The sequence below is a fragment of the Schizophyllum commune genome (assembly GCF_000143185.2).
Source record: "Schizophyllum commune H4-8 unplaced genomic scaffold SCHCOscaffold_9, whole genome shotgun sequence".
Classification (NCBI taxonomy): domain Eukaryota; kingdom Fungi; phylum Basidiomycota; class Agaricomycetes; order Agaricales; family Schizophyllaceae; genus Schizophyllum; species Schizophyllum commune.
Window position 1 is genome coordinate 1,406,208 of NW_026089546.1, and position 22,843 is coordinate 1,429,050.

At 57.8% G+C, this 22,843-nt stretch overlaps 11 protein-coding genes across 11 annotated transcripts; 7 read left to right on the plus strand and 4 right to left on the minus strand.

The window, feature by feature from the left end:
• Positions 1–53: 53 nt before the first annotated feature.
• On the plus strand, positions 54–2,279 carry SCHCODRAFT_02634784 (P-loop containing nucleoside triphosphate hydrolase protein). The gene is made up of 6 exons (XM_050345830.1): positions 54–462; positions 515–920; positions 975–1,210; positions 1,259–1,436; positions 1,489–1,972; positions 2,022–2,279. Exons 1-6 carry the CDS (start codon positions 138–140, stop codon positions 2,238–2,240), a joined length of 1,848 nt encoding a protein of 615 aa, XP_050198870.1. The 5' UTR covers positions 54–137; the 3' UTR covers positions 2,241–2,279.
• A 220-nt stretch (positions 2,280–2,499) lies between these two features.
• SCHCODRAFT_02511784 (uncharacterized protein) lies at positions 2,500–3,767 on the minus strand (the record flags this gene model as incomplete). Its single annotated transcript, XM_050343258.1, has 8 exons — positions 2,500–2,636; positions 2,686–2,788; positions 2,838–2,949; positions 3,008–3,143; positions 3,195–3,297; positions 3,350–3,533; positions 3,588–3,630; positions 3,686–3,767. 8 exons carry the CDS (start codon positions 3,765–3,767, stop codon positions 2,500–2,502), a joined length of 900 nt encoding a protein of 299 aa, XP_050198871.1.
• An 832-nt stretch (positions 3,768–4,599) lies between these two features.
• Positions 4,600–6,225, plus strand: SCHCODRAFT_02691280 (FMN-linked oxidoreductase). Its single transcript, XM_003029361.2, has 6 exons — positions 4,600–5,130; positions 5,190–5,250; positions 5,290–5,465; positions 5,522–5,675; positions 5,724–5,992; positions 6,045–6,225. Exons 1-6 carry the CDS (start codon positions 4,867–4,869, stop codon positions 6,186–6,188), a joined length of 1,068 nt encoding a protein of 355 aa, XP_003029407.1. The 5' UTR covers positions 4,600–4,866; the 3' UTR covers positions 6,189–6,225.
• A 244-nt stretch (positions 6,226–6,469) lies between these two features.
• On the plus strand, positions 6,470–8,034 carry SCHCODRAFT_02634793 (uncharacterized protein). The gene has a single exon (XM_003029362.2). It carries the CDS (start codon positions 6,805–6,807, stop codon positions 7,918–7,920), a length of 1,116 nt encoding a protein of 371 aa, XP_003029408.1. The 5' UTR covers positions 6,470–6,804; the 3' UTR covers positions 7,921–8,034.
• A 29-nt stretch (positions 8,035–8,063) lies between these two features.
• SCHCODRAFT_02634795 (uncharacterized protein) lies at positions 8,064–8,851 on the minus strand (the record flags this gene model as incomplete). Its single annotated transcript, XM_050345831.1, has 1 exon — positions 8,064–8,851. One exon carries the CDS (start codon positions 8,849–8,851, stop codon positions 8,327–8,329), a length of 525 nt encoding a protein of 174 aa, XP_050198872.1. The 3' UTR covers positions 8,064–8,326.
• Positions 8,852–9,009: 158 nt separating this feature from the next.
• Positions 9,010–12,954, minus strand: SCHCODRAFT_02691282 (uncharacterized protein; the record flags this gene model as incomplete). The annotated part of the gene is made up of 7 exons (XM_050346835.1): positions 9,010–10,048; positions 10,572–10,783; positions 10,818–10,921; positions 11,331–11,821; positions 12,517–12,561; positions 12,608–12,764; positions 12,925–12,954. 7 exons carry the CDS (start codon positions 12,952–12,954, stop codon positions 9,375–9,377), a joined length of 1,713 nt encoding a protein of 570 aa, XP_050198873.1. The 3' UTR covers positions 9,010–9,374.
• A 1,604-nt stretch (positions 12,955–14,558) lies between these two features.
• Positions 14,559–15,257, plus strand: SCHCODRAFT_02634809 (uncharacterized protein). Its single transcript, XM_050345832.1, has one exon. It carries the CDS (start codon positions 14,743–14,745, stop codon positions 14,959–14,961), a length of 219 nt encoding a protein of 72 aa, XP_050198874.1. The 5' UTR covers positions 14,559–14,742; the 3' UTR covers positions 14,962–15,257.
• A 75-nt stretch (positions 15,258–15,332) lies between these two features.
• On the plus strand, positions 15,333–17,811 carry SCHCODRAFT_02634810 (uncharacterized protein). Its single transcript, XM_003029363.2, has 5 exons — positions 15,333–15,874; positions 15,930–16,086; positions 16,135–16,467; positions 16,519–16,727; positions 16,780–17,811. Exons 1-5 carry the CDS (start codon positions 15,433–15,435, stop codon positions 17,523–17,525), a joined length of 1,887 nt encoding a protein of 628 aa, XP_003029409.2. The 5' UTR covers positions 15,333–15,432; the 3' UTR covers positions 17,526–17,811.
• Positions 17,812–18,172: 361 nt separating this feature from the next.
• Positions 18,173–19,556, plus strand: SCHCODRAFT_02751065 (uncharacterized protein). The gene is made up of 7 exons (XM_003029364.2): positions 18,173–18,674; positions 18,727–18,772; positions 18,827–18,843; positions 18,899–18,974; positions 19,028–19,150; positions 19,204–19,328; positions 19,384–19,556. Exons 1-7 carry the CDS (start codon positions 18,657–18,659, stop codon positions 19,456–19,458), a joined length of 480 nt encoding a protein of 159 aa, XP_003029410.2. The 5' UTR covers positions 18,173–18,656; the 3' UTR covers positions 19,459–19,556.
• Positions 19,427–20,323, minus strand: SCHCODRAFT_02634815 (DUF1168-domain-containing protein). Its single transcript, XM_003029762.2, has 2 exons — positions 20,018–20,323; positions 19,427–19,961 (listed from the first exon to the last, which is right to left on the minus strand). The coding sequence occupies exons 1-2, from the start codon at positions 20,306–20,308 to the stop codon at positions 19,611–19,613; spliced, it is 642 nt and encodes a 213-aa protein (XP_003029808.1). The 5' UTR covers positions 20,309–20,323; the 3' UTR covers positions 19,427–19,610.
• Positions 20,324–20,900: 577 nt separating this feature from the next.
• SCHCODRAFT_02511561 (P-loop containing nucleoside triphosphate hydrolase protein) lies at positions 20,901–22,800 on the plus strand (the record flags this gene model as incomplete). The annotated part of the gene is made up of 4 exons (XM_050343254.1): positions 20,901–21,225; positions 21,273–21,684; positions 21,735–21,970; positions 22,025–22,800. 4 exons carry the CDS (start codon positions 20,901–20,903, stop codon positions 22,798–22,800), a joined length of 1,749 nt encoding a protein of 582 aa, XP_050198875.1.
• Between the last annotated feature and the right edge of the window lie 43 nt (positions 22,801–22,843).

The window sequence follows — 22,843 nt, forward strand, 5'->3', positions numbered from 1 at the left end:
AGCCCGGGCCGGGGATAATTGCACCGTTCCCCGCTGGGGACTTCTTGGTTCCGACGCTCACCGTGCTTCTACTTCCCCCAGAGGCATAGGCTACCTCAGGGAAAGGAAACGCAAGCAAAACTATTGACATCTCGAAAATGTCGATGGAGGAAGCACTCCACCAGCTTCTGGCGGTGCTCACGCAGCCCTCGTCTGCTGGGGAAGGGACTCTGGCACAGGACAGCTCGCGACGCTTGTCAGTGAGCCATTCGACTCGAGCATCGCTCCCCGGAAGCTTGCTATCCGTCTCTGGCACCCTCGTATCCTCCCTCGCTTCCTCCGCTGCACTGCGAGACTGGCTCAAGCTCTTCATCCTCGGAGGGACGATCGAGACGTGCCGTCGCACCCTCTTCTGGCTCTATCGACAAGCAGTCAATGCTCTCATGATAACCGCGACATTCGAGCAGGATGATGACTGCTATGGTGCGCGCACAGTATCTCCCTCTTGATCTTCGCTCACACAGGCATACCGCAGACTGGATGATGAACTGGCTATCAAAACAACCTTCCTGGCGGGAAGCGAGGGAGGTCCAGATATCAACACGATCTTTCGGTCTGAGGGGTGAAGTCGTCACTGTTCCAGGCGAAGCTATCGACGCCAGCGCACTCGTGAATCACAGCCGCCCCCTCACATACCTCCCCTCCTCCACCTCTTCCCACGTCCTTTGGTATCCTCCAGACGCCCCTTGGTATCAGCGCCGTCGAATCTCCGTCACCCGCGTTCAGCGCAACAAGGGAGGCTACTACGGAGGCACCGAAGAATCCCTCGAACTCCGCATCCTCGCGCGCTCGCACAACGTCCTCAACCGCCTCCTCCTCGACGCGAAGCGGACGCATGTCGCGGACCAGGAGAACAAGATCTCGATATATGTCGCCAACAAGTGCGTGCCAGTGCCGAGTGCGTGCGTCTATGTTCTGCTGACGGCGCGCTGCAGTAACGATATGTGGCGCTATGTTGCGTCGCGGCCGAAGCGTGCGCTCACGTCCATTGTCCTGGATCCGGGCGTCAAGGATCTTTTGGTGGATGACGCGCGCGACTTTTTGGAGAGCAGGGACTGGTATGCTGACCGTGGCATCCCCTTTCGCCGAGGGTACCTCTTGTATGGTGCGCCTGGCTGCGGGAAGACGTCCATGATCCACAGCATGGCGGGCGAGCTTGGGCTTGACGTTTGTGGGTATACATTCCTGCTACTTTGCTGTTCCTGACTGACCCACATAGACATCGTCTCGTTGTCACGCGCTGGCATGGATGACGCCGTCCTGAACGAGCTCATCGGTGGTCTTCCCGAAAAGTGCATCGCGCTCATGGAGGATATCGACGCTGCATTCACTGGCACAGTCGGCGCACGCGAAGATGGCAAGGAGGGAAAGGCCGACAGTAGCACCATCTCTTCACGGTAGGTCCGCCTCCTCGTCAGCCACCCCCCACTTCACTGATGCTCTTCATAGCGTCTCCCTCAGCGGCCTCCTCAACGCCCTCGACGGCGTTGGTGCTCAGGAAGGTCGTATTCTCTTCGCCACCACCAACCACTACGAGTCCCTCGACCCCGCGCTCTGCCGCCCCGGCCGCATGGACGTGCACGTCGAGTTTAAGCTCGCAAGCCGCTACCAGGCCCGCGAGCTCTTCCGGCATTTCTATGCACCGCGGCACAAGGATGACTGTTCCTCCAAGTCTTCCTCTTCCACCGCCGCCAGGGCTGGCTCGGACTCCGGGTACCAGTCCGTCGCGTCTGGGTACCGCTCTGTCGCCTCCTCATCCCGCTCGCAATCTCCTGCGCCGGTCGATGTCGCTTGCGGCCTGTTGCACCACCACGCGCGGCAGTTCAGGCTGGAGGCGGCGGTGGCAGATGCGCTGGCGGCACGCTTTGCGGAGGCGATCCCCGAACGGGAGTTCTCGATGGCGAGCTTGCAGGGGTATTTGATGGGATATAAGGTATGTTGGGAGTTCACCAATGGGAGGCGATGTCTAACTCGCGACGCAGGTACGACCACAGGATGCTGTGGAGAACGTAGAATGTTGGGTTGCGGCGCAGAGGGCAAAGAAGCAGGCGACGCAGGGCAAGGGAGTGGCCCAGTTGCCCGTTTCTGGAGGGACGACGGCAGCCGACGCGGTGGACAAAATGCCTGCAGAAAGAGTCATGCTTGACCGTCCAGAAGGTTGTGATACCCCAGAACGATATACCCATACACTATATCACTAGCATGTGTGCAATAATACACGAACCCCCAACATCCAACCCTCCGATTCCGAGCATGGACGCGGCGACGAATGCTGTATGACTTTCACCGTCGCGCATCTTGTACCCTTGGATTCGGCAGTCGGAGTGGAAACGAGTCAGTTACTCATCTGAGTGGCTCACATCGGATGCAGAGCGACCCTCATCATGAGGAAAGTCGCCCACAGAGACCCGTCGCGAGAGGCCTGGCGCGTTCGGCCTGGACGGAAGGGTCCGGTTGTCACTACGCTGGGGCGTGCCATCGACGAGCGCCGGTTTCGCAAACTGCATCGGCCGAGATACCTGTGTGCTCAGCAGAAGGGAAGACGCCGTCGATCGCTGCACCGCGACCACGACAGCGATAAAGGTCGGATAGATGCCCTGACGAAAGAGTGATTAGAACAAGGTCTCACGTTACGCGCGAGGGCACGCACGGCGATGTTGTGATAGGCGCTCGTTGCGATATTGAGGGTGATGCGGTACGCGGGATTCCCATGTTTGACAACCTTGAAGGTGACCGCAAGCGATGTACCCTGATCAAGATCTAGATAAAATACCCTGTGTGCCAGGTAGAAAACGTACCAAGATCAAACAATACACCAGCCCGGAATCCAGGAGCAGGATGAGCACTTTCTCGACGCGCGTCGTCTTCCGCCATTGACCAAGGGCGCTTGAAATATCACGACGATAGTGCCTGTGATGCCTGGTGAGCCTGTCCGCTCGATCGCTAGCATGTCAGCTTCAGGACTTACCAGACTTGCAGAGCTACCAAGCATGTGGCGACCATGTTCGTCAGAAGCAGAGGCAGCCAAATTGTAAGAGTGAACGCCCGCGTCTGTTCTTCCCTCCAGTGCACAGTTTGCCAGACAAAATTGAAGACAACACTGACTGTGTTAGATTAACTTGGGTCGCCAGTTGGGGACGATCATGACGATTCACCTGTGCTGCCAGCCATACACGAACTCAGAATGCCCTTTGCGACTCGACTGTCGGGCCACAACACCCAAGCCCTCCATACGACGACAGCATCGCTCGCAAGGAACTGCTTTTGTGTCAGAAAACGAGGAGTTTGGGCGCCAGAGAGTCGTACGCACGTTGAATATGACAAAAAGTTGCGCTGGTGCGTTCAGGCCGAGTAAGCGCAGGGTTGCGTTGTCGCCGTCAGAACGAGGGATTTGGGCGAAGATGAACATGAACCCCATGATGACCTCGAGCGTGGACGACAGAAAGACACTAGTGGTGAGTATTATGGCGCAGCGCGGCCTAGTGCCTCCACGGCTAGATCGCGAATGTCAGTAGTCTGGATACCTCAGTACATATTAATGAGCGCACATTGAGGCGGATATGACGGCAAGGTATATTGCTATCTGCATGCCTGAGCCAATGGGGGTTAGCCAAAATACTTTACTCGTGAATTTCCGTACACGCACCATAAAACAGGAAATCGATCCCTACGTCCAAGATGGCTAGCTTGTAGAACGCCATGTCCTCTGCGGTGAGCGAGTTAGCCATGTTATGCAGGGAATAGCGAAGATCCACGGGAAGTTATGCGGTTGTATCTGCGCGCTGGTTAGGATATATAAAGCAAGGCAATGGAGATTGCTCAGGCTGTACCAGGACTGTGCCAGCGTCATACCTACGACGTGCCGAAGGTTGAAATAGCTTGTCGAGTGCTATCATGAGCAAGCTGAGCGGCAGGAAGGCAATCTTTCATAGCGGAGCACACCGAGATTCTGGCCGACGCTATTGCTGCCAACCCGCCGCTCAATCAACACACTCGTGTTGATTAAGCCTGCCGGTGCTACAGATCGGATGACAATGTCAGGGAGCACGAGCACGATGGCACCTCTCGGAGTCCGCCCAACAGTGAACGATGACTCGTGCCGAGGCTTTGACGATGCACGGCTACTGCATTCATGGTGTCGTGAAAGGCCGAATCGGACATGCTATGCGGTGCGACGATGCAGCCAAAGATATAGAAGGTAATGTGCCTCGACTTGCGCACGAAGACGTTCACAATTATGGGAAGGATGGTTCCTCAAGGCCCCACCGCCGCAGCAAAGGTCGTTTAAGGCGCCCGTCGAGAACGAGTACCTAACACGCAGTGTATTCGTCGCGACGCCAGAAAGGATGCGAGTCGTGTCCATAGTGGGTTCGCAGCAGTAGCAAAAGAGCTCTTGTGGCAGTGGTAGCGCAATGTTCGAACTTCTAGAGGGCACATGGAGCACATGGACGTTCGAGGCAAGTTATGCTCGAATATAATCGGCCTAACGGTCCGTCCGCTGGTCACACGTGTCACAGTTCGACCATGATGTGGCTGTACACATGCGCGCGTTGAACTTCTCGTCAAGTCCCTAACATTTGTGCTCTATCCTGCGCATACAAGCCTTACAGACAACCTCTGTCAGCAGATAAGCAAGACACAGGCCAATATGCTGGTGCTACAGCCCTCAAGAGGCGGCGCTTCATAAGCAATCGGATGCGTTACCGAGTCCCTGCTCACCTATGTTCCCTCGACTTTGGATAAAGCCGCAGGGCAATTCGCAACCGAACGCACCCACGATCATTGCTCAGGCTTTGTGGTCTCGCTCTCTGCGTGCTAGCAGTCGCCATGGTCCTCGTTCCCAAGCTCTTCCAGCCCATCAAGGTCGGCAATGTCACCCTCCAACACTGCATTGCTCTCGCGCCCATGACGCGCATGCGCTGCACGGGAGATAATATCCCATTACCCATCATTAAGGACCACTACGACCAGCGGGCTCACACGCCTGGGACTCTGCTCATCTCCGAGGCCGTGCAAATTCACACAGCAGCCGTTACCTTCCCCAACGTCCCTGGCATACACAACGACGTGCAGATAGCGGCGTGGAAGGAGGTAATCCATCCTACTATTGATTCTGTGCCTGACTAGAAGCATATTTGACGACTTGGCAGATCATAGACGCAGTTCACGCGAAGGACTGTCCTTTCTTCATGCAGCTCTGGGCGACAGGGCGTTCTGGCTTCCCAGACGTGGTCAAGTCTAGGGGATAAGACTATGTCTCTGCCTCACCTATCAAGCTGAGGGACGCGAGCGAAACCCCACGCGCGCTCAACAAGGAGGAAATCAAGGAATATATCCAATGGTACAGTCAGGCCGCTATCAATGCGATCAAGGCCGGTGCCGATGGTGTCGAGATTCATGGGGCGAATGGGCATCTTATTGACCAGGTTTGTCAGAGATATCTGCATTTTCTTTGATGTGTAAGGCTCACGGCTCTTTGCAGTTCCTGCAGGACGTCTCGAACATCAGAGAGGACGAGTATGGCGGCAGCATCGAGAATCGTGCTCGCTTCGGCCTCGAAATCGTCGATGCAGTCGTCAAAGTCGTGGGTCCCGAGCGAACGGCCATTCGACTGAGTCCTTGGGGCGTCTACCATGGTTTGTCGCGCCCTCTTATGGCTCGATGACTATACTGAGCATCCACAGACACGGGCATGAAGGAACCGGAACCTCAATTCGGCTACTTTATTGAGCAGCTGAAGGCTAGACACCCGGGCCTCACATACCTGCACCTCGTCGAGGCGCGCGAGCACAGCGTCATGCTCGAAGAAGCCAATCAATCGAATGACTACCTTCGCAAAATATGGGCGCCTCGCCCTCTCGTCAGCTGCGGCGCTTACTCGCGCAAATTGGCTCTCGAGGTCGCAGAGACCAAGGGCGATATTATCGCGGTCGGGCGGCCCTTCGTGTCCAACGTACGCTCAATCTCACCTAAGTTGAGCATGGGACGCTGATTGGATACACAAGCCTGACCTGGTCGAGAGGTGGAGGCACGACTGGCAGCTGTCTCCGTATAAGCGAGAATTCTTCTACATCTCTGGTGGGGGTCCCAAGGGTTATTCGGACTATCCCCTTGCCACCGAGGCTCAAAAATCGAATCTAGTCGTGTAGCGTCCGTGCTTCAACAAGAATCAGGATTTCCCCTCAGCCATTGAGAAAGACGTCTGCAGGCTGCCTCCGCCGGTCCGCGATGAACGAATTGCGAGCGGCACATGCTGATGTTGAACCATGTGGGTGCATGTCAGATGACGCCCGGTTTGTTCCCTGCCAAGTGTGACGTCAAGGGCAGTTTCCTTTTTGGGTCAATGGCATTGGTTTCTGAGCAGCTTCGTCACTTCCGTCGCCAGATCGAGGCCAGGGGACGCAGACCGCAATGACGAACTCGCACAACTTGTCCGTAATCTGCGTGTCCAGCGCGTCCTGGCGACACGGGGACCTCGTCAGGCGTCGTGCAGCGCTCTAGACGCCTTCAGCAACGTCCCCGAGCCTCGTACGCGCATACGCGACTTCCTCGCGTATTCACCATCGATCCGGGCGCGGAACCTTGGTGTCAGCATCATATGCACCCCGAGCTCCACTCCACTCTGCTCGCTCATAGATTCGCGGCCCTAGAAGGGCGCTGGCGGGACTATAAAGGGCTCACCGGACGCAGTCATCGCTCAACAGCCGCGGCCGCCTACTACCGCGCAACAAACATACCTTTCATCCAAAGGATACCCTATTCAGCATGCTAGCGCGCACACCGTCGCCGTCGGCTCTTCCGGTTCGCGCTGTCGAGCGCACCGCGGAGGGGAACGTCGTCCCCTTCCCCCAAGTGCCCACCGAGATCCTGCGCGACATTGTCGACGTTGCCGCCGCCTCATCTCCCAAGACCGCCGCGGCGCTCACCCTCACCGCGTCCCACGTCCGCGAATGGGTCCTCCCCATGATGTATCACACCGTGGTGCTCTCGACTTCACCGTCGATCACCAAGTTCCTCGCCGCCGTCTCGTCCACCCATGTCCCGCCCACCTCTCGTCTACGTCCACGCGCGCCGCTACCCGACCTCGTGCGCAACCTTGCGATCCTGGCTCTCGGACCTGTCGACTCCATCGTCAGCATCATCGAGCGCTGTCGCTACGTCCAGAATCGGGCGTGTGGCTTCTCGCTGGCAGGGTACAAGCAGCGTACAGCACCTCTCGAGTCTGACGAGGGCGCGGACGCCGTTGCGCGTACTCGCCTCGCCGCGCGAGAGCAACACTTCCTCGGCCTGTCCTGTCGCGACGGCTTCCACCCTGCCCTCATTGCCCCCAGCACTACCCACCTCCAACTCCAGCTGGTGCCTCAGACCGCGCACCTCCTCAGCGGCATTCCCGAGCACGTACCCTCCCTCACGCACCTCGCCGTCAGCCTCTCCGCGTCAACGCCCGCCTCTTCCCTCCCCCAACTCCTGCCCGAGCTCGTGCAGTTGCTTCGCAACAGCAGCACGCTCCAAGTGCTCATGGTGCAGGTTGCCGGCTTCGGGCACGTCAAGCTGACGGATGCGCTCGATGAGTGGCGCAGCAGCACTGCTCAGGACGACCGCGTCGTCGTCTGCGCGGCGCCGATCTCGCTCGTGCGTCAATGGACGGATACCAATGGCTTTGCTGTTGGTGGGCTATGGCGCAAGGCCGAGCGCGTCGTGCGCGAGCGGCAGGAGAACCGGAGGAGGGAGGCAGAGGAGCGGGAGAAGCGCATTCGGCCAATGGTTCGCTTTCAGGCCATCCCTCGACCAGAGATGGGAAGGAGGAAAACATCGTCGTCGCGGGTGCGCCGCTTGCGGAGCAGGAGTCGGAGCAGGACGAGCGAGCGCTTCATTGTCTGAGGTCGCTAGCTCTCGCGCAGTATTTATTGTGCTATCTATCTCGTCATGTTGTTGTACTTTTATCTTGATACCCACCACAATGACCACGCACAGTACATCCACCGCCAAGTCCCAACACTCGGACTCTTGAGGGAGGATCAGCGACCGGTGACATTGTGTGACGCTGTCACAGAACTTCAACCGCGCACGTGACTAGCTTTCGGTTCGCCCGCTTCCCGACTTCGACGGGGGCATATCAAGTGAACGACCACGCGGAACTGGGAAAACGCTAAACCAAATGATAGGCAGAAAGCTTGATTCATCGACGAGAACCACAGGGAGTTCCGCGGCAAATTATCATCAGGTCAATGGGGCGCAAAGGTGGCTAGAACATATACAGAAGTGGCGCAGGAATCTGCAGACAAGCTCAGACTCCTAGTATGATCGGGAGTTCATATGGTTTGCAACCTTGACGGAGGAGCGATCCACAGGGTCCTATGTAGATCTTTGAATCGGCGTTCGCAGGACGAAGATAGCACTGTATAGTAAACCAGTCGAGGGGCGGGAGACTGAGGCAGTTCCGGAGTCGCGCGGCAGGCATCCGTTGCATGGCAGGATACAGCAGTCGATGCATGGCAGAACACAGCGACCTGTGTGGAGGATACGATGATCGGGCGGGAGCCTGCCAGTAGCCGATGGCCGCGAGTTTGACCTCAGGCTCCCGGTCGTCGCATGGCATCAGAGAGACTGTACAGCCAATGCATGTAGGCCGACGTGGACGCTCGGCGGTGTAGCTCCCTGAGCTTCTGCTGTAGATGACGTGCACGCTGCAGGCAGCATGTAATGTCCACGCTGCTTTGTTGTGGAAGCAAATAGGCGCCAAGGCCCAACTCACCTCAACCGATGACAAGGGATGGACGGGAGGAGCACCATGGACATCGGTGTTCATCATTGTCAAGGTTGCACACAATCTACTGCTCGCGGCAGATAGCAGGCACGCGCTGAAGACGACGCTGGTGGAGTGATTGATGGAGAAGACGCGATCACCTGAGTGGGCGAGACGCGGTCCAAATATTGCCAAACAGTGGTTTGTTCTTGAATCCATTGTATTTTGCCTCAGTCAGAATCCCGCCAGTGTACAGTCGACAAATTCATTTGTTCTCCTAGTGACTTCCTAAAACCCAGAGTCGCAAATATTCTACGGTCGTGAAGGTCGTGAGCGGGTATCGTAGTAAGTAACAATAATCATACAGTACATTTGTTGTTTCGGCAGGAGCAGAGCAGGAGAGGGGTATGAGCTACAGAGGGCGGCGCGCGTATAGTGGGATAAATAACTTAGTGGGGGAGGGGGGACTGGATAGCGAGTGGGCCTCGAGAGTAATGAGATGGGGGATGGGGGATAGCGACGGAGGTCCATAAAAACAGGGAAATGGTGGTAGGTAGCGAGTCCGTGTCTCGGTGCGCGTCGCCGTCGTTCAGTGGCCCATATGGAATGCCCAGACTCCGTGCTGCTGCGTCGCCGTCATGCCCATGAAGATCGTGTAGCCCTCGAGCCAGTCGATCCGCCGGACGTACGAGTCTTCGTGCCGTCGCCAGCGCGCCTTCCACGCCTCGGTGATCTTCACCCGCCGCGCGGGGGTCTCGCGCTGAAGCTCGGCCTCCTCTGCGGGCTTGGTCAGGGCCTCCGCGAGTGCGACGACGATGTCGCCAATGGTTACGGGCGCGTTGGGTCTCGTCGATCGTGGCGTGACGACGATTCGCCATGGCAGCTGGTGATGAACCAGCGTCAGTCGCGACAGCGCCGGGTACGTTGCGGGCATGGTGGCGATTTCGGGGTCCATGCGCTGCAGCGCAACCGCGGGGTCGTGCGCGACGTTGAAGTAGATAGATGGGGTGAGGGAGTAGCACAGGTTGGGGTTCGGTGCTACGTACTCCTCAGCGAGCTCGGGCTCGATGGGAGGTAGGGGTGAGTTGCCGTAGGGGGAGAGCTTGTGGGGGAGCGACGGGGGCGCCGCTGGTAGGGGGGACGACGCGAGGGTTGACGTCGACCAGGCGGGGGAAGGTGCGATGGTCTTGGTTGACCAGGACGGCGAGGGCGCGTCCTCCGCGGCGGCGAAGCGGACGTGCTTTCCCGGCATCGTGATAGTTGCTTTGGTTGGTAGTAGAAGTGGTGTGCCTAGTGTCTTCTCGCGGCGGGTCTTCGCGGCGAGCGGGTCGAGTATGTGCAGTTGGTTTGGTTGTGGGTGGTGAAGAAGAGAACACGTCGAGGCGCGCGTGCCTTTAAATGAGTGGTTGCTCTCATTCTACTTATGAGCTGTGCGCGCCGTTGTCAATAGAATGGCCGGTGTGATCATGGTCGTTGCATACACCTTTACAGAGCTTGACTCATCGCCACTCGTACACACCGCATTCGACGCTCAATGGGGATGTTGCATAAGGGACCGTTTTGCTCCCGGAAAGGCAGCAATTGCCATCTTATCGAGATCCACGAGGACCTCCCAATCCCCACCGCTGGATTTCTTCACCGTCCGGCTGCTTCGCCGCCCCGCGAATTGTCCGTGCAATGAACCGTGCTCCACTGACCATTGAGAATGGCTTGCGGGCAATTCTCTATCGATAATCGTCGAACAAGTCATACTTCCCTTTTCGTCTTTCTCTGTTCTCTGGCGCACCCCCGCCTGATGCGCCCTTCACATGGCGCGCACTCGTGTTTCGATCGAGCGCCCATGGCGCGCCGCTGCGCCCTCCGCATGCCGCGACCTCCAGTCGCCCTGCGGGACACCGCCTCACGGTCATCGCCTGTGCCGGCGCTCTCCACGACCCCACGTTCAACAGCATCCCCGCCGCCCATGACGTCTGGAATTTATCGCTGACGCCGCTTTTGCTGCGAACAGTCACGTCGACGAGGCGCTGCTCACCCACGCGCAGTCTCACTCCGACCTCCTCGCTGGACGATAGGCCTCGGGAACCATCTTGGAATCTTGCCGCATGCGGATATCGACAGGAGCCCTGCCTCGCCGCCCTGTGGGGACCTGACTGAACGCACCAAACAAACAGAGAAGACGCTGCACCGCCCCCCGCCGTCGATTGAGAGGCCATCTGTTCGTCACGGCTACACACTGATTGGGCTGCCCTACCGCCTGTTGCGATGCCGCTAAAGACGCGCATCTTTTGGCCGTCCTCTTGTACTCCGCGGGATTCGTGGTGCACACATCTTCAGCACGCGTCTTGCAGCAGCTTCTACAGCAGAAGCTTCCCTGCTCATCGCCGCCCAGTTGTGATTAACCACACACGACGACCACGACCCTCAACGCGTCCGAACGGCACGCAAACGGGCCCCTCGCATTCCGGGAACTCAGAGCACCGCCACCGCCGCCCTCGATCCTCATGTGAAAAGGTGATCATGATCTGCCGCCCGCCTATTCTCCCACCTTTCCCCTCAGCCGGTCCACCTCATCGACCTCGCGCCATCGGCCACATCGTCCTCCGTGGTTCGCGCAGTTAGGCATCTGCCTAGCTTCCAAGCACCTCGTCAACGGATCCAGCTCCCAGAACGCTATCAACGCCCCCGATTCAGCGTTAGGCGCCCAGTTAGGCGCCTGCACCGGACCCTCGCTGCGCGTGTGCGTAGGCTCCCCGCGTCGATGTGGCCCGGTCTCACGGTACGTCGTGCACGCTGCGAGACACAGTTCTATACCTTGGGTGAACCTTGCAGCGCGAGGGGACGTTGGCATGACGGAGCATGTAGGTGGTCCGCCGAGGGACGCGGCGACGATGCCTCGCCTCGAATATATTTTCAGTAGCAGTGTCCGGCAGGCGGGGCCTTGCGTTGGGAAAGCCTGTGCTGAGCAGCAACGTTCGCGGACCGGACGGGGTACCATGGACTTCCGCGGGTAGAATGTCTGGCCGAGGGTACTCGAACCTGAAGAATGGTCGACATAGATTTTGAATAGGATTGACTGCGTACTAGTCATTATGCGACTTTGAACACCGGAGGATCTACGTCCCCTTCGTCCGTAAGAAGTAAGTGAGAACCTAATGGAGGCATCCACTGTGCGCCCGAAACAGGGTTACATTCACCCGGTCTTTCACCCGTAAATACGGTGGGTTTCTCTCGGAATACGGTGCAATTTCACCCTATCTCACCCGCAAAATGGGTGAATAGCCACGGGTGAAAGCTTGGTTTAATACACCCCGAGTTTGGGTGAATTTATCCGGGTGAAGGTCGGGTACCTACAACCTAGTCTCCCATGTCCTACAACCCGAGCGCCTAGGCATAATTCACCTGGAAATGGGCTGATATCAGCGCCCGAAAGACAAGTGATCCTGCATCTCGTTTTTTCACTAGATTCCCTGGTGATATTCTTTTCGGGATGGGCTCACACTCGCGATGACGGAAATGGGCATATTATTGCATATCTAGCATACTACACACAAGGTGCTACGACCAATGGTATGGCATGAAAAGAGTGTGTATCTATCTACAGCAAGGGACGAGGGCAGGGGGCTGACCGAACAAGGGCCTTCGTGAGCCGGCTGTTGCGTCAAGGAGGGGAAGCCAGTTGATGGGGCGAGGGCATAGCATAAAAGAATGCGGTGGCCAAGGAACGTACTCACACGCAGGATCGAGGACGACCTGGTTCCTCGGTGGAGTGGACGAGGCTACAACGACGTAAGCTTGGGTCGATGGGCTGTATGAATGACGCACCTGGCATTGCGATGCATAGGGCCAGCGCGCTGGCGAGGCATCTGTGCCGCGGCTGGTATTGCGTCGCAGCAATGCGGATGGCCTCGCGCGCGTCGTATGCGCAATATAGGACGGCGGTTGGCTTGCTAGTTTGGGCTATTCTCGATAGAGAGAAGCGCTGTCAAGAGGGCAGACTACGGGTTCACGCGCGATGAGAGAGCTGCTGGGAGTCTGGGCCGTCGGGAATGATGGTAAGAGAGAAGACGGACTTAGCAATTTCGCGGAGCCACGTCACACAACGCGCTGTCACACGCGTGACATGTCACGGTTGAACTCACTTTTGTCCCACCTTGCGCCTTATTCTCCATTCCCCAGGTTTATCTAGTGGCTCTGCTTCGCATATATCATGCTATAACTCAGGTTTACTTCGAATCTCTGCATGTAGATCTACATGAGTCGGCGCTTTGCGAATTTCGGACTTATTGTGCTTTGTTAGGGCACCTTTTATGACAGTAATAGCGCTTGTGAATACATCCACGCAGCATTTGTAGCAAGCCAATGCCATTGGGAGCCGTTCAGAAGCCAGATCACGCACTCAGAGCTTGGAAGGATCCTACAACATGATCTACATGGACACGGCGCCCCGAAGGCAGCGTGACAAGAAGCAAATGACTGTGGCACTTCTGTCACTTCTGAGTGATGATATATACCTCAGACTGCCAAGCAGCAAGCCAAACAGCACTTGAAAGACGTAATTCGGAGGCCCAAATCCTCGAAACAGGATCACCCAGCTGTAACCCTGCCGCTACCCAAAATCCACCCGGAAAACTTGGCGTTCGGTGCATCAACCGATTTATCCGGTATTCGTCGGGTGATCGTAACCCGGTCTCGGGCGCACAGTGATCTCCTCGCAGGATGGGGTCGAAGTGTAGACATTGACTAGGACTGGTGCGCAGACAGCACGTAAGTCAGGCTCGCGAGCGTCGCCTTGTTCCGGCACGCAGACAACGAACGTGCTGTGGGTGTCGTAACCCGTGTTGCGATCGACGTCTAGTACTTCCCGTTGACTGCTGCAGTTCGTCCCTCGAGATTCTGACTGTGCGTCGACGACTTCCAATAGTGCGTCAGCGACCTATGATTGTGCGTCAGCGACTTTTGATTGAGCACCAACGGCCTGGGCAGGCATAGTTGAGCGAAGGTGATTTTCGGCACTTTGCATGCGGAAGAAGGCGATGACCATCAGGCCCTGGGTCAATGGCCAGCGAAGAGGAGGCGATGCTTCGCGGTAATTGTGTGTCGATGGGTATGATTTGAAAGAAGGGCCAGGCTTCGAACTGCTCAACGTTGGTAGCAGGAGCGTAGGGCGCGGAAAAATATCATGGAACAGACTCGTCAGATTGAACTTGACGTTGGATGCGTATACAGCGTTCAGGCATATCCAGCCATTACATGTAGGTCAGCTTGAATTACACTGCCTGAAAACCAGTATAGCACGATATGTCGAGACGAAGGCGGTGTCGCCGTCCATTGATAGGCCTCCAAGGTTAGCAGCAGACAAGACCGATCGTCGTCCTTGAATGCCGGGATATCGGGCGCTCCAAGGCCAGATAAGCGATGCACCGTGACACGAAGGGTGCTGGGATCGACTGCAGCCAGTGCTCACTATATACCGCAGCAGTAGAACCTGTCGTGGAACGACGCGGCTTCACATTTGTTGGATGCAAAGCGTCGTGAGGCGCAGCGATATATTTCTGGATGCAAATCAGAATCATGGCGATAGCAAGGACGTCAGTCGGCGGGATTTACTGACCGTGGTGGAGAGAAGGCCGATAGTCAAGGCGTATCCAGCTTACCTTGATTGCGTGGCAGAGCAGAACGTGGCTTGGAAATCGTTGACAGGGACGATGACCATAAATTGAGCTCAAACAGTGACTTGGTCACCTGAGGGTCGTGCGCTGGGCAATTGCAGTGGGTCAGAAGCGCGGTAGGTTGGGTTGGCGTTGTCAATAGCCATCCCGCCCTCGCAGTAATTCGTCTTGCCCTGTTCAGAATTCGGCGTCCAGCGTGGTCAAGAATAGTCGACGAAATGTTCAGCGAAAGCTATCAGGACCTCCCGATGGGTGGGTTGGATGGAAGAATAAAGCGCCGCTACGACGATGGTCCAGAGGGAGGTCGTTCAACAGCAAGCTCCTCCGCGATGGGCTCAGCGCGACGTAGAGGCGCAAGACATGGTTGGCAATACTGGTGATCGTGACGACAGCAACATCCAGAGGCGTAGCTACAAAGGAGGACACCTTTCTGACGTCGATTATTGCGCGCAATGGTCTGCAGAGCGATGCAACAGCGATCCCTACGAGACTTACGCATGCTCGTGATGCAAGCAACGCTGACGTTCTGGTAGCCTCGATCGTCGACACATTCGCACTGCGCGGTCGCCGCGTCCGATATGTTCTTCGTCGCATGGGTTCGTCGGTGCCGTCCATTGCGTCTTCTGTCTGGTGATATCTCAGGTCCGCTCCGCTACGGCCATGAGACCTGCGCGATGGGTTCTCTCGGAATCAACAAAGGCAATCGCAGCGATAGATGGGAACGTCTTATCGAGGATGCTACTCGGGGTGCGTGAAGCGAGCGTATGCGCGCACGGCGCCGTCTATTGCGACCTAGACACGGTTGAGGGTGAGAACGGGGGCGAACGCCGTCGATTCCGGACCAGCGGCAGATTATGTGGCGTTGTCTGGCACGTGGGTGGGTGTGAAATTGGCAGCCCGCGTCAAGAAGACCTCTGGCAAGGGATTCGTCTTGAAAAGAACGGTCATCAGCCCCCAAAATCCCGAATTCGACCCGCCATGGCCCAAGCCGCGACGATGGGCCCGCCGCTCTCGCCCAGGGAGCCCCGCCGCTCTGGACGACGTTCCCTACCCGCCGCGTCCACCAGTACCTCCAAATCGCCGGAATCTGACCACCCCTCCACACGCCCGAGCCAACCCGCAGCACGGCCCCCGCTCTCCACCCAGTCTAGCAACGGCAGAACCAAGCGCCCTAAGCTCGAGGACACCGACGACACCCTCGACGATCGCCGGTCCGCCCCAGCAGCCCCCAACGGCTCCAGCACCTCCACCAACGGCAGCAACGGCAGCCGCAGCAAGCGCAAGACGAAGGATAAGGAGAAGCCACTCGACCCTCCACCCGTCGCCGCCGATGTCGCGCCCGCCGCCACCGAGGACACACCCATGGATCCCCCCGACGGAGACGACCAGGGTGTCACACGTTGTGTCTGTGGGAGCACAGGTGCGTGTTGCCCTTTTCTTCCTGCACCCTCACTGACCCTCCTTCCGTTACGCAGAGGACGACCCCGATGCGGGAGAGTTCATGGTTCAATGTGAGATATGCAACGTTTGGCAGCACGGCCTCTGCATGGGCTTTGAATCAGAAGATCAACTCCACGAATCCGACTATTTTTGCGAGAAGTGTCGGCCAGACCTGCATGAGGAGACTCTTAGGTGCGTACTTGGCCGTCTCGACCCCATCCAGTGCTCATATCCACCCAGGAAGTTGAACAACAAACGCAACCGCGGACACAACAACAACAATAACCATCATTTCGCGACCCACAATTCTCGAACATCTCGATCGCGCTCGCCCTCGCTCCTCACCAAGCAGCAGCATGCGCAGCCATCTAAGCGCCGAAATACCATGAACAGCCGCGACGCTGACTTTGACCACGACCTGGAGGCGATCATCCGGGCGTCGGCCGCTGAAGCCGCCGCCCAGGAGAATGCGCATGCGAATGAGGCGCCTGTGCATTCGGTCGAGCAGGAAGTGGATGCGGATGTTGTGGGAAACGCTCGTAAGAAGCGGAGAAGGACGGATGACGACGCATTGTGAGTGCCCTATCAAGCACTAGTGCACCTTGGCTGACCCCTGCCTGGCAGACAACCGAAGAAGCGAACGAGGTCTGCGTCAACTACTTCCGACATGCCTGTCGCGCCAGCCGCCGTCGTTAGAGACGAGACACCCGTGCCGAGCAAGGGCTCCCTTCCTCCCGTCCCTCCCGCGCCAAAGACGAACGGCCGCCAGAAACGAGGCGCGCGCAAGCCTGCCGTCAACCAGGAGCCTCTAATCGCCGTCGACGGGGAAGAAGGTGCGTGTGCGATATCAGCGCCAAAATCAGACACGTGACGTCATCTCTCCAGTTCCGACCCCGAGCATCAATCAGCGTCGCAAGAAAGGGGGGCAGCATTCGAGACGACCTGGTGGGCAAAACGCCTCGGCTGCAGGGGACTCGCGTCGGCAGTCAAGCACTGTCAACGGGCATGGTGGAGGCGAGGGTCGTGCCTATCGCCAATCACACGCGTTCGCCGTATCTCAGCAGCCGCTCTACACGTCCTGGGGTCTTCCGGACTACCTGGCGCACTTGGAGGAGGCACTCCCGACGGTAGCGCCTGTCCCGCTCGAAGTGCGCGCCGGCGGCTCCGGTGCGGGCTCGCGTGGCGGCAGCATGGAGCGGACGATCGAGCGTGGCGTGAAGGTCAAGTGGCCGAGCAAACGCATGTCCGTCACCGACATGAACAAGCGCGTCCGGTCCCTCGTCGAATGGGTCAGCCGCGAGCAGGCCAGTGCGGCGGATCGCCAGCGCCGGCGGGAGTCCCTTGAGATGGCTCTCAAGGAGGAGAGGCAACGCAGTCAGCCTGCGACCAACGGCAATGGAGAGGCGGAGCCGATGGTGGACGGTGCTGCGACCGTTGATAGTCCGATGCAAGAGAGGACCCTGGAGGGTGCGCTGCAAGCGCGGGCTGCTGCGCCGGCCGAGTCGTCCAGCTCGGATACGATGAAGCAGATGGAGGAGCTCATGGAGGAGCTTATCAAGTTCCAAGAGCGCTATGGGCCAGGGGCGAAGGCGCGTGAACGTCGCGCGGCGGCTGCAGCGGCGGTGGCATAGCCGCGGTTGTGTAGCCTGTTCTCCGCTTTCGCCTGCTTCCGTTGTCAGATTGCTGGCGACGATATCCCCTCTGCCTGCAGGACGCAGTATACAATATTGCTGTATCATTATTGCTCACCATTTTCCCCTTTGACCGATTAGCTGATAGGATACCGATTTCTTCTTCTCTTTCTTTCTTGAAGATACATATGGCCTGCTGTTCCTACATAGTGTTAATGTACTGCTGCTGATGAGAACGAGGAGGGAAGAAGTGAATATAGGAAGCTTACGATTGCTGAGAAAGCCTGGAAAGTGGTGACGTGCTTCACGAAACAGGACAACGAGAAACATGCACTTGGCGCTGGACGCGTCCGGATTGCTTGACGTGGGCGTACGATGCCGGCGTCGACTGTATCCTCCTTCTTGCATGCACGCATGGCACACGTTGCCATTGGGAGGGCGGAAGGCTGAATCCAGAAGTGCGCCAAACAGGATCAAATATCCATACGGCAGCTGCCGGACGGCACCCACACGCGCCCATGTTGAATGCCGTTGCGGTTCTGGATCTTTGGCCAGCTTCCTGCCCTCAATTCCTCTACCATATTGTTCATCCCACAAGGATGGTTCGACACTCCTGTCATTTGACTGGGGTGTTTACGCTCGCCTGGAGCAAATCTAGCGAAGGTGATGAAGAGGTCTTCCGTATTCCTTCCCGTGCCGCCCAACTTGCTGTACCTCCGCGTTGCCGTAGAGGGAGATTATACAGGCACAATCTCCAGAGCAGTCAAAGCGGTCTGCAACTCCAGAAGCCCGACGAGGCCTCCAAGGTGATGACGGCGGGGCGGGGTAAACCGCCCAGTGCGGTGTCACACACGCATCAAAGGGGCATCTCCCTCTCGCGCGCAGAACGGGCATATGCGCTGGTCCGATGGCAATGGTAAGATGAGGGCGTATATATACGATGCTCGAAGGGCTGGGTGGTCTTCCATTTTGCTGCGACGACGTCTCTTTTGCTGCTGATCCCACGCCTCTCAGCCACACGTCCCGCCAACCTCCTCGCCCGCCCTGTTGTCCTCGATCTTCGCGCGTGCCGCTCGCGTCCCTCGCCGTCCCCCCTTCTCCCCCGCTCGCACTCTTCATCGTAGCGCAAAGATGCCGAACTGGGATATTGTACGCAATTGTCGTCTTGAAGGAGCGTGCAGATCTTGACCCTGATCCCCAGTTGAGCGACCAGATGGAGGTCTTCCACAACGAGCACAAGCGCCACTGTACGCCAGTCCCTTCCTCTGAGTGTGTCAGCGGCTGATATTTCGTCTGTGCAGTCGAACAGCTATACAGGGTCAGCAAATGGTGTACATGAACGGAAATGAACGCATACTAACCTTGCCCTTCAGCTCGCAGACGGCTCCTTCGTGGCCATGGGCTGGTCATTGCCATTATACTTGCGCAGCGCCGCCCAGTTCTCCATGCGTACGTCTATTCTGCCGAATCATCGCGAGGTTCTAGCTGACCATCGTGTGCAGAACTACAAAACCATCACGACATCGAGGAGGCGTGGTGGTTCCCCTACCTTGGCAAACGCATGCCGGAGTTCTCGCACAACGACCGCGGCGAGCACGTCCGTTCGCATGAACTGATCCACAAAGGTGCGACTGCCCAGGTCATGCGTCGTGTGTTGCGCTGACGCGCCACAATGTAGGTCTGGACGACCTGAACAAGCTTGTGGCGAAGTGGGCGCGCGACAACTCATCGTACAATGGGGCGGAGATGCGCGCATGTCTAGACAGTTTCCGCGAAGGGTTGATGAAGCATCTCGATGACGAGGTACGTCTTGGCCGAGTGGAGGGAGGAATGGGTGTACATACTGACGAGGGTGCAGGTGCGCGACTTGAAGGGAGAGAACTTGAAGAAGTACTGGAGGTTCGAAGAGTTGCGGCCGCTCATGTTCCATTAGACTCCATATAGCTTACACACTGGGACTGCGCTGGATCGTCGTCTCCTTTATTATGATCTTCGGTTGGATGCTCGTGCATGGGATGGATTTGCCCGTCGATTGCCAGCCCCGTATAACATAGAGTAGACCTGATAGTACAGCAGATGAGAAAGCTAATCGTCTTCGTGAATCACCAAATGGTTCTCTTCCACCACTCTCGGCGCTTCCGGCACTTCGTCCGCGGGAGCAGCCTCGGGTGCAGAAGGTCCGGGCATGGGCTCGTTCGTGGCGTCCTCGTCGTCGCTTTCCTCGCCGGGTCGCTTGAAGACGAGCGCCTGCCCGTTGACCAGCCGTCGCTTCTTGAGAGGTGCGTCGGCCTTGCCTTCGCCGTCCTCGCCCGCGCCGCCCTTGTTCTTGGAGCGCTCCTTCTTCTTCTGCCGCTTCGCGCGGTTCTTCGCGGTCTTCGCTTCTGCCTGCTCCTCCACAGCTTTGCGCTTGCGCTCGAACTCGGCCGCTTCAGCTTCCTGAAAGATCATACGGTTAGCATTCAGGTTCGACGCGGAACGATGCAGGGACGCACTTTGCGGTTCTGCTCCTCCAGTAACTTTAAGCGCTCGTACTCGCGCCGTCTACTGGCTTTGTAGACGTGGAACTCTCCGCTACCAGCTCCTGCACTCGAGCCCTGTACATTCTTCATCATCTCGCGCGCTGGGCGGATGGACTTCTCTTGCGGGGGAGGGGGGACATAGACGGGTTTGGCAGGATCCTTCAGCAGCCGCTCAAGCTGAGCGCGCTGCTTTTCGACCGCGTTCAGAGCATGACGGTTCGCGGGTGGCGTAGGTGAGGTGGAGGTAGATGGTTCGCCGGCCATGGTGGTTGATTCTAAACAGCGCACTGAGTGTCAGTGATCCCGAAGGCGGGTCGGCCGCTGCCGCGACACGTGGCGTCGGCGATCTCATCACTTGTGATTGGAGGCTTGCTGGTTGACCAGAACGACGACGGCGCGTCTTTGCATTGTCTTCTGATCCCCACGACTGCATCGGAGGACGCGCTCAACGTTCAGCAGCCGGGATGGGGTAGACCCGCGTATATTTTGGCTCGCCTTCGATGTGCATAGGCGCAAGGGCGCCGACAATTCAGGCGCGAGCGTCAGGAGCGTCTGTAACACCATCCTGCGGTGCTCGTGTGAGCAAAATGACACATTTTGACGACGGTGAGCATCGCTTTTGGAGCAGCTCGAAGCCATCGCCCAACAATTGTTGAGGATCTCCGCTTTCCTGTCCCGCTTTTGACTCATGGCCAATTGACTGGGCGTGACGCATCAAAACGAGGCGGTGAACTCCCGAGTCGGTATAAAGGCAGACGAAAATTGCTTGACCCAGTAGCTTCACCCTCGCCCAAACCCACACAAGAACGTGGCAACCACACTTTTCACGGAGAATAGCGTCCGCGTCGATCGTATCATGTCCGACGACGTTGTGCAGCAGGTTCTCTCCCTTCTCTCGCAGCCGACGACGACTTCGTCGAATGGCTGCGCCCCAAATGCGACAGCCGCCACTGGCGCCACTCCTAGCCACTTACCGGTCAACATCCCGGAGGGCTGGCAAGCCACGCTCTTCCCATTCCTCAGCCTTATTCGCTGGTTTGCTACGCTGCCTGATTGGCTGAAGCTCCTGATTGTCGGTGGTATCGTCGAGACTTGTCGACGCACGCTTTCCACGCTTTACGAACGCGTGCTCGGCGCGTTCTTCATAACCGCCACATTCGAGGAGGACGATGATGCTTATGGTGAGTCGGTGTCCTACCTCCATCCGACATTTGTTGATGCCTTGCAGACTGGATGCTTGTGTGGCTGTCGAAACAGCCGTCATGGTCCAATGCGCGCGAGGTGCACATTACCGCCCGGTCGTATGGCCGCGACTCGGGCGACGACTACTTGATCCCAGGCGAGGATCCTAGTTCCGCGGGTGCTCTCCTTGGAAAGAGCACGCCCCTCACGTACCTGCCATCGCCGGATTCGTCCTATGTCTTCTATTACCCAGCAGACGCGCCTTGGTATGCACGCCGTCGCGTCTCTGTCAAGCGTGTTCAGCGAGAGGCGCATGGGTACCGCGGCGGCTTTGATGAGCTTCTCGAGATGAGTATTCTCGCCCGTAGTCACAAAACGCTCAATCGCCTCCTCATCGACGCAAAGCGGACCTACGCTGCTGAGAGGGCGGACAAGATCGAGATCCATGCCGCGAATCTGTGAGTACGCTTTTGGATGACTGCCGTACTAGTCGCTTATGCCCGCACAGGGATGGCTCTTGGCATAAAGTTGCGTATCGCCCGAAGCGACCTTTGAACTCGATTGTGCTCGAACCGGGCATCAAGAACCTCCTTGTCGACGACGCCCGTGACTTCTTGGAGAGCCGCGACTGGTACGCAGACCGTGGCATCCCTTTCCGGCGTGGTTACCTCCTTTATGGCGCTCCTGGCTGTGGCAAGACCTCGATGATTCATAGCATGGCTGGAGAGCTCGGTCTTGATGTTTGTAAGTGCTTCAGCCTTACTAGTATGTCTTTAGTTTCTGATCGTGTCGACGTAGACATCTTGTCCCTATCGACTGCTGGCATGGATGACTCGAAGCTCAGTGAACTGATAAGCGAGCTGCCGACTGAGTGCATCGCCCTCATGGAGGACATTGACGCCGCTTTCACTCGAGGCATCGGCGCGCGCGGCAAGCCAGACGACGACGCTGAGGACGAGAGTGCGAAGCCTGCAAAGGACAAGCCCGCCGAGAACAACAACGCCTCCATCTCTTCCCGCGTATCCCTCAGCGGCCTGCTCAACGCCCTCGACGGCGTCGGTGCCCAAGAAGGCCGCATCCTCTTTGCCACTACCAACCACTACGACGCGCTTGACCCCGCCCTCTGCCGCCCCGGCCGCATGGACGTACACGTCGAGTTCAAGCTCGCGAGCAAGTTCCAGGCCGGTGAGCTCTTCCGCCACTTCTACGCCCCGCGCCACAAACGCCCCGAAGTGGAGAAAATCCCCGACTCTGGCTACGTCTCTGCAGCTGCCTCTGATGCGGGCGAGAAGAGCTCTCCGGAGCCCATTACGCACAATGGGGAGCTGCACTACCGCTCGAGGATCTTCCGGATTGACGCGGCGTTGGCAGATGCGCTGGCGGCGCGCTTTGCCGAGGCGATTCCTGAGCGGGAGTTCTCGATGGCGAGCTTGCAGGGGTACTTGATGAAGTACAAGGTCAACCCGCAGGATGCAGTGGACAACGTGGAGGACTGGGTGCAGGCTCAGCAATCTGCGACTCATGGGAAGGGGGCGACGCAGGTGTTGAAGGTCGAGAGCGCAGATGATTCATGAATCTTTCAGGAGATGTAGCATATATCGGTCGTTTTAGATACCC

What these genes read in the sequence shown, in the direction of transcription:
- SCHCODRAFT_02634784 (XM_050345830.1), top strand. Translation starts at nt 138, where the DNA reads ATGTCGATGGAGGAAGCACTCCACCAGCTTCTGGCGGTGCTCACGCAG. An exon ending in CGAGCTTGGGCTTGACGTTT is followed by an intron (nt 1,211 to 1,258) that starts GTGGGTATACAT and finishes TGACCCACATAG; the next exon opens with ACATCGTCTCGTTGTCACGC. An exon ending in AGTAGCACCATCTCTTCACG is followed by an intron (nt 1,437 to 1,488) that starts GTAGGTCCGCCT and finishes TGCTCTTCATAG; the next exon opens with CGTCTCCCTCAGCGGCCTCC.
- SCHCODRAFT_02691280 (XM_003029361.2), top strand. Translation starts at nt 4,867, where the DNA reads ATGGTCCTCGTTCCCAAGCTCTTCCAGCCCATCAAGGTCGGCAATGTC. An exon ending in AGATAGCGGCGTGGAAGGAG is followed by an intron (nt 5,131 to 5,189) that starts GTAATCCATCCT and finishes ACGACTTGGCAG; the next exon opens with ATCATAGACGCAGTTCACGC. An exon ending in GCAGCTCTGGGCGACAGGGC is followed by an intron (nt 5,251 to 5,289) that starts GTTCTGGCTTCC and finishes CTAGGGGATAAG; the next exon opens with ACTATGTCTCTGCCTCACCT.
- SCHCODRAFT_02634793 (XM_003029362.2), top strand. Translation starts at nt 6,805, where the DNA reads ATGCTAGCGCGCACACCGTCGCCGTCGGCTCTTCCGGTTCGCGCTGTC.
- SCHCODRAFT_02634809 (XM_050345832.1), top strand. Translation starts at nt 14,743, where the DNA reads ATGGTCCAGAGGGAGGTCGTTCAACAGCAAGCTCCTCCGCGATGGGCT.
- SCHCODRAFT_02634810 (XM_003029363.2), top strand. Translation starts at nt 15,433, where the DNA reads ATGGCCCAAGCCGCGACGATGGGCCCGCCGCTCTCGCCCAGGGAGCCC. An exon ending in TTGTGTCTGTGGGAGCACAG is followed by an intron (nt 15,875 to 15,929) that starts GTGCGTGTTGCC and finishes TCCGTTACGCAG; the next exon opens with AGGACGACCCCGATGCGGGA. An exon ending in CGCCGTCGACGGGGAAGAAG is followed by an intron (nt 16,728 to 16,779) that starts GTGCGTGTGCGA and finishes TCATCTCTCCAG; the next exon opens with TTCCGACCCCGAGCATCAAT.
- SCHCODRAFT_02751065 (XM_003029364.2), top strand. An exon ending in CGCCGCCCAGTTCTCCATGC is followed by an intron (nt 18,975 to 19,027) that starts GTACGTCTATTC and finishes CATCGTGTGCAG; the next exon opens with AACTACAAAACCATCACGAC. An exon ending in GCATGAACTGATCCACAAAG is followed by an intron (nt 19,151 to 19,203) that starts GTGCGACTGCCC and finishes GCCACAATGTAG; the next exon opens with GTCTGGACGACCTGAACAAG.
- SCHCODRAFT_02634815 (XM_003029762.2), bottom strand. Translation starts at nt 20,308, where the DNA reads ATGGCCGGCGAACCATCTACCTCCACCTCACCTACGCCACCCGCGAAC. An exon ending in TGGAGGAGCAGAACCGCAAA is followed by an intron (nt 19,962 to 20,017) that starts GTGCGTCCCTGC and finishes ATGATCTTTCAG; the next exon opens with GAAGCTGAAGCGGCCGAGTT.